This window comes from Coregonus clupeaformis, chromosome 12 (assembly GCF_020615455.1).
Source record: "Coregonus clupeaformis isolate EN_2021a chromosome 12, ASM2061545v1, whole genome shotgun sequence".
In the NCBI taxonomy this organism is placed as follows: domain Eukaryota; kingdom Metazoa; phylum Chordata; class Actinopteri; order Salmoniformes; family Salmonidae; genus Coregonus; species Coregonus clupeaformis.
Genome location: NC_059203.1, coordinates 49911806 through 49922023, shown reverse-complemented (window position 1 = coordinate 49922023; position 10218 = coordinate 49911806). Strand labels below are relative to the sequence as shown.

The window sequence follows — 10218 nt, the reverse complement described above, 5'->3', positions numbered from 1 at the left end:
CACGGGTGCTTCCTGCTTAAGTTTCTGCCTATAAGTGGGGAGAAGCAGGATGGAGGCGCGATCTAATTTGTAGAAGGGAGGACGGGGGAGGGCCTTGTAGTCCTCCCGGACGGAAGAGTAACAATGGTCAAGCGTGTTCTCTCCCCATGTAGCACAGGAGAAATGTTGATAGAATTTTGGGAGCGTTTTCCTCAGATTTCCTATATTAAAGTCCCTAGCTAAAATAAATGCTGTCTGAGGATATGCGGTTTGCAGTTTGCACAAAGTCCAGTGTAGTTCCTTGAGAACCATCGTGATGTCGGCTTAGGGGGTAATGCAGTCGACATTTAATGGTGAGGTATTCCAGATCGGGAGAACAAAAGGACTTGAGTTCCTGTACGTTACCACAATCACACCATGAGTTGTTAATCATGAGGCATACCCCTCCACCTCTGTGTTTCCCGGAGAGTTCCATGTTCTTGTCCACGCGATGAACGGAGAACCCAACTGGCTGTATGTACGAGAGTTGGCAAGGACATCGGGAATGAAAAACAGTCAGGTACTGCATGTCCTGAAGACTTTCTCTTAACACCACCAGAAAAGCATTTATGCAGAGACCTTTTAACCACGGACAGAAATTATATCATTCATCAATGGAATTAAGCTATATAACATGGTATTAACATTCTTTTGAAATGTTGGTAATATGATAAATACCAAATCAAGGTCAAATTGAAGACCAAAGGTATTTGGAGACTATTTTACATGGGTTGAAGGTGATGTTACTAATACTAAGGAAGTCTTGAGGTTTTGCTCGCCTGAGGTAGAGTATCTTATGATAAGGTGTAGACCACACTATTTACCAAGAGAGTTTTCATCTATATTTTTCATAGCTGTCTATTTACCACCACAAACCAATGCTGGCATTAAGATTGCACTGAATGAGCTGTATAAGGCCATAAATCAACAGGAAAACGCTCATCCAGATGCAGCGCTCCTAGTGGCCGGGGCCTTTAATGCAGGGAAACTTAAATCCGTTCTACCTAATTTCTACCAGCATGTTAAATGTGCAACCAGAGGAAAAAAAACTCTAGACCACCTTTACTCCACACACAGAGACGCATACAAAGCTCTCCCTCGCCCTCCATTTGGCAAATCTGACCATAACTCTATCCTCCTGATTCCTGCTTATAAGCAAAAACTAAAGCAGGAAGCACCAGTGACTCGGTTAATAAAAAAGTAGTCAGATGACGCAGATGCTAAGCTACAGGACTGTTTTGCTAGCACAGACTGGAACATGTTCCGGGATTCTTCAGATAACATTGAGAAGTACACCACATCAGTCACTGGCTTCATCAATAAGTGCATCGATGATGTCGTCCCCACAGTGACCGTACGTACATACCCCAACCAGAAGCCATGGATTACAGGAAACATCCGCACTGAGCTAAAGGGTAGAGCTGCCGCTTTCAAGGAGCGGGACTCTAACCCGGACGCTTATAAGAAATCCCGCTATGCCCTCCGACGAACCATCAAACAGGCAAAGAGTCAATACAGGACTAAGATTGAATCGTATTACACTGGCTCTGACGCTCGTCGGATGTGGCAGGGCTTGAAAACTATTACAGACTACAAAGGGAAGCACAGCCGTGAGCTGCCCAGTGACACAAGCCTACCAGACGAGCTAAACCACTTCTATGCTCGCTTCGAGGCAAGCAACACTGAAGCATGCATGAGAGCACCAGCTGTTCCGGATGACTATGTGATCACGCTCTCCGTAGCCGATGTGAGTAAGACTTTTAAGCAGGTCAACATTCACAAGGCCGCAGGGCCAGACGGATTACCAGGACGTGTACTCCGAGCATGTGCTGACCAACTGGCAAGTGTCTTCACTGACATTTTCAACATGTCCCTGACTGAGTCTGTAATACCAACATGTTTCAAGCAGACCACCATAGTCCCCGTGCCCAAGGACTCTAAGATAACCTGCCTAAATGACTACCGACCCGTAGCACTGGCGTCTGTAGCCATGAAGTGCTTTGAAAGGCTGGTCATGGCTCACATCAACAGCATTATCCCAGAAACCCTAGACCCACTCCAATTTGCATACCGCCCCAACAGATCCACAGATGATGCAATCTCTATTGCACTCCACACTGCCCTTTCCCACCTGGACAAGAGGAACACCTACGTGAGAATGTTATTCATTGACTACAGCTCAGCATTCAACACCATAGTGCCCTCAAAGCTCATCACTGAGCTAAGGATCCTGGGACTAAACACCTCCCTCTGCAACTGGATCCTGGACTTCCTGACGGGCCGCCCCCAGGTGGTAAGGGTAGGTAACAACACATCTGCCACACTGATCCTCAACACGGGAGCCCCTCAGGGGTGCGTGCTCAGTCCCCTCCTGTACTCCCTGTTCACCCATGACTGCATGGCCAGGCACGACTCCAACACCATCATTAAGTTTGCCGACGACACAACAGTGGTAGGCCTGATCACCGACAACGATGAGACAGCCTATAGGGAGGAGGTCAGAGACCTGGCCGTGTGGTGCCAGGACAACAACCTCTCCCTCAACGTGACCAAGACAAAGGAGATGATTGTGGACTACAGGAAAAAAAAGAGGACTGAGCACGCCCCCATTCTCATCAACGGGGCTGTAGTGGAACAGGTTGAGAGCTTCAAGTTCCTCGGTGTCCACATCACCAACGAACTATCATGGTCCAAACACACCAAGACAGTCGTGAAGAGGGCACGACAAAGCCTATTCCCCCTCAGGAGACTGAAAATATTTGGCATGGGTCCTCAGATCCTCAAAATTTTTTACAGCTGCACCATCGAGAGCATCCTGACTGGTTGCATCACCGCCTGGTATGGCAACTGCTTGGCCTCCGACCGCATGGCACTACAGAGGGTAGTGCGTACGGCCCAGTACATCACTGGGGCCAAGCTTCCTGCCATCCAGGACCTCCATACCAGGCGGTGTCAGAGGAAGGCCCTCAAAATTGTCAAAGACTCCAGCCACCCTAGTCATAGACTGTTCTCTCTGCTACCGCACGGCAAGCGGTACCGGAATGCCAAGTCTAGGTCCAAAAGACTTCTCAACAGCTTCTACCCCGAAGCCATAAGACTCCTGAACAGCTAATCATGGCTACCCAGACTATTTGCCCCATCCTTTTATGCTGCTACTACTCTGTTAATTATTTATGCATAGTCACTTTAACCCCCCTGTATATATAGCCTCCCTACTGTTATTTTATTTTACTTCTGCTCTTTTTTTCTCAACCCTTTTTTTGTTGTTGTTTTATTTTTAATGCACTGTTGTTTAAGGGCTGTAAGTAAGCATTTCACTGTAATGTCTGCACCTGTTGTATTCGGCGCATGTGGCCAATACAATTTTATTTTATTTTATTTGATGTTGCAAACACTGTTAGCCAACCTATGATAAACATACACAATCATTGCTAGACTAAAGTGCCTAGGCCTGCCAATGACTTTGTCCTCATTGTGAAACATAAAAGTATGAAAAATACATTTGAACTGACTGACCTCTGTTGCACACGATCAACACCATAGCAACCTGGCAGATGTGCTGTTAATAGAGCAAGTATGACAGGGATATAGGCAGCCTTATCTAATCCCCAATGTATGTGTGTGTGTGTATGTGTGTGTGTGTGTGTGTGTGTGTGTGCGCGCACGCGTGCGTGCGTGCGTGCGTGTGCGTGCGTGCGTGCGTGTGCAAAGATGGGAGATAGAGTCCTCAGGTACACAATGGAAGTGTATGGAGGGTGTATGACAGGAAGATCTAATCCTCAGAGTGAGGTTGGATTGGATGCGCTCCCCTGAGTTGTTATGGTGTTTGCTTACTCTGCAGGAGCTGTGGTAAGATCAGGATCTACCGTCCCCTGGCCGCGTCAGACAGACCGCTATTGGCTCCACAACAATGGGGATATACTAGGGCTCCCTAGCTACCTTCAGTACCACAATACCCCACTGACTGAGGAGGACACAGTGGGGGTTGACCCCTGCAACATTCACACCACTACAGTAAGTGTGAGTGTGTGTGTGTGCGTGAGTATGTGTGTGAGTGTGTATGTGGGTGTCCGTAATGGAGTCTCTAGTTTCGTGTTGGGTGTATGATTACCAAATTAGAGGCTTCATTAGAGCCCAAGGCAGTCTGATATCCTGATTGGATGAGCAGAGGAGGGGAGAAGGAACAAGGGAGCACAGATACCTGGAGAGGAGAGAGAGAGAGTGCGGTCAGAGGAACTTCTGCAGGCTCAGACCTGGGGACACTGGTGAGTGCTCTGGACATCTGTACACAGTTAGCTTCAAACTTGTTGATTGTGTGTGTGTGTGTCTATAGCTGTGGCGTTAATGGGGAAGAAGTTAGTAGTGGGACGGGGTCCTGTGATCTGATATGGTTACACTTTTTACAGTGATTTTTAAACTGTGTCCGTTTTACACATTATGCATACTTGTGACCAGCAAAGCTTGTTTTGATAGCAAAAACCTTTTACTTCTAATCAAGGATTGATTTAGTTTTTTATCTGCTTTTGCTTTGGCAAACTCATTAAGCTGCACCTGAGATTAAGGTTGTCTGGACCCCAGTAATCCACACAGACAGACATTCACGCTAACACACACGCACAAGTCCTTAGGAAATATCGTCTCTGAGCTTTCACATCGTCAGCATTTTCTCTAGCATGTTTTGTAGCACAAGCTATTCACTTCTGTCTATTATTCTCTCTGATCCCTTTTCATCAAAGTGAAAATAGCTACTCTGAACAATAGGAATTGAATTTAGAAATACAGTTAAGGTCTGTCGTAGGCCATCCATGGTACCATATACATGTAAATGGGTAGCTTTTAGGTAGCTTTTTGGTTTGTTTTTAACAGTGACATATATTTAAAATGAGTAGATTCACACTAACTTCAGCAAACACAAAATTCAAGGTATATTTACCTGGTTCTGGCAAACTTCTTGACCCCTAAGAAATGGAAATGTGGAAATGTGGAAATTATATGATCTCAAATTTAATCAAGATCAATGTGAAATAAAGTGCAGTTTATAACATGCTGCCAAAGCCTGCAGTGCTATCTGTAAGTGAGCCAGGAGTTTTTCTCTGCATGTGCAAGGCCCTAGGTGTCAAGTAGAGACAGCGGTCGCAATTTAAAAGCTTGTGTCAGGATATGGTTACCTGTCTAAACCTGATAAGTGGAAAGACAAACGTCCACTTAGGACTAACACCACTAGTCCATCCCAAGTTGCTTTTCTGTAGTGTTCCATAGATATGAAAAATAATCAGGACTATGTAAACATTACAAAATGTACCATCCAGGCATAACTCTGACGATCAAAATATATGTAGTTTTTTGAGTTGTGAGTCATTTATCACTGAAGTGCGATGGAGTGCTGATCTCCTGTTTCAGGAGACTGAGCTGAGAGATGATATAGAGTGATGTCTTGTTTAGATTCCGGAGGACGGAAACTAAGCAATTTGTATTTTTTTATTTTATTTTCAGATTACAATGAGATGGCATCTCAATCAGAACACCCTGTTGAATACACCTGTCTGAATGCTCTTCAGGAATAAGGAGACCGTGGCTGGATCTTCAGACTGGTTGTGGCGTCGCCCCAGTCCCATCTCACTGAGCCAGGCTGAGGAACAGAGGAGTGCCCTTGGAAACGCACGGTGATGGAGGTGCCACTGGTTAACTTTGAGAACATGGATGATATCGGCATCAACATGGGCGACCCCAGTGACTCGGGGTACCCCACTTTACCCACCTCAGAGGCGGTGCCTGATCAAAACCTAGTCACCAATCGTGTGACGTCACCAAATTCGTCACAGCACCATGGGCACCAGATCAGGCCTGAGGAGTTTTTTCCCTCTACACCACCTACACTGACTGCTAAAGGACAATCTAGCTGCAACAGTCTGCTGTCCAACTTCAAACTTCTGATGAACAGTGAGGGCTCGCCGATCGACAGCGTCTTCAGTAAGCTGGTTCAGGAGTGCTGTGACAACGAAGAATACATGTTTGGGGAGAAGCTGGGAGTGGAGAATTGGAATCAGAAAGTGGTCATCAATATTTCAGGCATGATGTTCGAGACACAACTCAAAACTTTATCGCAGTTTCCAGACACCCTGCTAGGAGACCCAGCGAAAAGGATGTACTACTTCGACCCGATGAAGAACGAGTACTTTTTCGACAGGAATCGTCCAAGCTTCGATGGGATCTTGTACTTCTATCAGTCTGGGGGCAAAATTCGAAGACCGGCCAATGTCCCCTTAGAGATTTTCGCAAAAGAGATTGTTTTCTACAAGTTAGGAAGAGAAGCTATGGAACAGTTCCGTGAAATTGAGGGGTTCATAACGGAACCCGAGCCGCTGTTGCCCACCAATGAGGTCCATAAGCAGTTCTGGCTCCTGTTTGAGTATCCGGAGAGCTCCAGTGCAGCTAGGTCAGTGGCCCTGGTGTCTGTCTTCGTCATCGTCATCTCCATCTTCATCTTCTGCCTGGAGACTCTGCCAGAGTTCCGTGATGACGTAGACTTTATCACCACCTTTTCTCTGGGTGTCAATGGAACCCAGGAATTACCTGCTTCAGTCCAAAAAGACTTATTCACCTATTTCACAGACCCCTTTTTCATTGTGGAAACTATCTGCATAATTTGGTTCTGCTTTGAGCTTGGTGTACGCTTTGTGGTCTGTCCCAGCAAAAGTGACTTCTTCCACAACATTATGAACACCATTGACATTGTCTCTATATTCCCCTATTTCGTAACCATGGTGACAGAGCTGTGGACCACGCCAGATGAAGACATCAACTCCAGTCAGAACATGTCACTGGCCATCTTACGCACCATCCGTCTAGTGCGAGTCTTCCGAATCTTCAAGCTCTCGCGACACTCGAAGGGGCTTCAGATCCTGGGCCAGACCCTGAAAGCTAGTATGAGGGAGCTCGGTCTACTGATCTTCTTCCTCTTTATTGGAGTCATACTGTTCTCCAGTGCCATCTACTTTGCTGAGGTGGACGAGCCCCACACACAGTTTGTCAGTATCCCTGACGGGTTCTGGTGGGCTGTGGTGACAATGACCACTGTGGGATACGGGGACATGTGTCCTACTACTTTGGGAGGCAAAATGGTGGGGACTCTCTGCGCCATTGCCGGCGTGTTGACCATTGCCTTACCCGTCCCTGTTATCGTCTCCAACTTTAACTATTTCTACCACCGGGAGACAGAGCAAGCAGAGAAACAAGTGATTGATGATGCGGCAGACACTGCTCAGAAAGCATCCGACGCAAACAAGTATGAGTATGGTAGCACACCCTCTCTAAACATGAGCAAAATCAATAGTAGCACGCAGAATGACAAGACTGACATGTAATGTGTTTATCATTGAAGTCATTATAACCAAGGGCATGACAAACTAAGAAATCAAACATATCCAAATGTTGAAATGTACTGATATGATTTGTCTCTGTATTTTATATTCTATTCATAGCAGCGTTTGTGCACATAGTATTCTATACATCTCTCACAATATTCAAAATAAGAAGCTAATATTAACTATCAGCCTGACTGATCTGCATGTGGATGTGTCAAAATGCAATTAAGATTACAGTATATATACACAGTTACAGCATAATACATTTACAGTTTGCACTGGACAGATCTTGAGTATATGTGGCATTATAAGCTTACAAATCATGCAGTTGTATTTGCCGTGAAGTGATGACACTTTAGCATCAGGCAATTGTTTTCATGAGATTGTTTTCATCTAACAATATACATTTCACTGTACCTTTCATTTTCAAAAACTTGAGTAAGAAAAACACCCTTGGATCAGGGCTCATGTTACACCACGTTTTCATGGTCTACTTTGCCATATTCAGCAGTATCTAAATAGATCTTGGCATGATCTCCAAGGACATCCTGTAAGAGCACTTCTGGAAGGAGACATGTTGGACATCAGTGAGTGCAAAATATGCTGTCAGCAACTCTATCAGTTTTGGATACTATTATGCTGCAGTAGTTTTATCACACTAGCAATCTAATAACACAGTAGTTTTATCACACTAGCAATCTAATAACACAGTAGTTTTATCACACTAGCAATCTAATAACACAGTAGTTTTATCACACTAGCAATCTAATAACACAGTAGTTTTATCACACTAGCAATCTAATAACACAGTAGTTTTATCACACTAGCAATCTAATAACACAGTAGTTTTATCACACTAGCAATCTAATAACACAGTAGTTTTATCACACTAGCAATCTAATAACACAGTAGTTTTATCACACTAGCAATCTAATAACACAGTAGTTTTATCACACTAGCAATCTAATAACACAGTAGTTTTATCACACTAGCAATCTAATAACACAGTAGTTTTATCACACTAGCAATCTAATAACACAGTAGTTTTATCACACTAGCAATCTAATAACACAGTAGTTTTATCACATGATCTGTGTAGACACTAACTAGACCCTTTAGTGTAGCACTTTATAATAACACCTTGTAATAAAGCATTTATAATGGATTAATAAATAGTTTATTAATGTATTATTGTAAATGTTAGTAAGCCAGTTATTTACAGATTCATAAACAACTTTTAAAGTATTTATAATAATTATAACATGTTTAATATAGGTCCTTATAAATAATGTACTAATCATTAGTTAAGTCTTTTTGCGTGGCCTAATGTAATGTGAGTGCTCTAATTGTAGACAATGTTAAAGTGAGTACTGCTGGAATGGTAGCTCCTTAAAGGGGCAATCAGCAGTTGGTACATCCATTTTTGGACTTATAAATTAATGATATGTACCCATTGATTCTTGAAGAATATAATTTATAAATTCCTCATGAGCTTAGTTCAACTGTTGTACCCCCATCACACCCAAAATATAAACTTGTTTTACTCCAGTGTATGTAAACAAGTCAATGTAAACAAACAAAATCGCCTCAAAAACATGGTTAAAACTATAAAACAGTCTGTTTTATTAAAACAGTCCTTGCATCCATAGCTCTGTCTATGAATTTGAGAGTGGTTACAATTCTCCAGCCCCATCCCTCAGCTTTTTACCGAAACAGGTGGGGGATTCACTTTGTTATTGTTTCAATTGGTGATTGCTGCTTTAAGGTCTCAAGATAGCCTAAAACATATCAATGGTAAAATAATAAGCACACACAGGATGTTCAAGGAACGATATTGAACATTTTATTCTCAAAAACGGTTGTAAAACAACTGTTGCAAGGACGTGAGGAGGTGTTGTAATGCATATGTTTTGCTACTGTTGTCAACCTCGCGAATGCAAATTAATCATAAAACAGGGAGATTTAGCCTACACACAACAGCTGGCCGGACCGGACAGTTTATCTCTAATAGATTTTTATTCCTTCATTACTACTGATATGTGATTGAGGTAGAAATGTTACCTGTATGATTTTCAGGTAGAAATGTTACATGTATAACCTTTAAATGCAACAGTTACAGTGCTTCAGACTTTTAAACACAGACTATTTTCACACTTTGCTTTGATTGGCGACACTTTTACTTGGCCATTAAAGGTAGTAACTTTTTAAACGTAATGGGATAGTTCAGCAAAATGATGTATTCCCATATTTGTTTCCTCGTAAGCAATCTATAGAATGCTCTAAGGAGTTACTGCAATCCACACTTTTTTTGATTGATATTTTGATTTAAAAAGAATATAATTAGGGGATGGATCAGCTTTAATATTGCAAATAGATTGTGGCTTCCATCAATGTAATTGTCTGCATCATTTCCAATGCCCCATATACACTACCAGTTAAAAGTTTGGACACACCTACTCATTCAAGGGCTTTTCTTTATTTTTACAATTTTTTACATTGTAGAATAATAGTGAAGACATCAAAACTATGAAATAACACACATGAAATCATGTAGTAACCAAAAAAGTGTTCTTCAAATAGCCACCCTTTGCCCTGATGACAGCTTTGCACACTTTTGGCATTCTCAACCAGCTTCATGAGGTAGTCACCTGGAATGCATTTCAATTAACAGGTGTGCCTTCTTAAAAGTTAATTTGTGGAATTTCTTTCCTTCTTAATGTGTTTGAGCCAATCAGTTGTGTTGTGAAAAGGTAGGGGGGTATACAGAAGATAGCCCTATTTAGTAAAAGACCAAGTCCATATTGTGTCAAGAACAGCTCAAATAAGCAAAGAGAAA

The 10218-nt window shown here is 42.9% G+C and overlaps 1 protein-coding gene across 1 annotated transcript; it reads left to right on the top strand.

Annotated features, from left to right (window-relative positions):
- Positions 1-5714: 5714 nt before the first annotated feature.
- Positions 5715-7382, top strand: LOC121578491 (potassium voltage-gated channel subfamily A member 10-like). The gene has a single exon (XM_041892855.1). It carries the CDS (start codon positions 5715-5717, stop codon positions 7380-7382), a length of 1668 nt encoding a protein of 555 aa, XP_041748789.1.
- The last annotated feature ends 2836 nt before the right edge of the window (positions 7383-10218 follow it).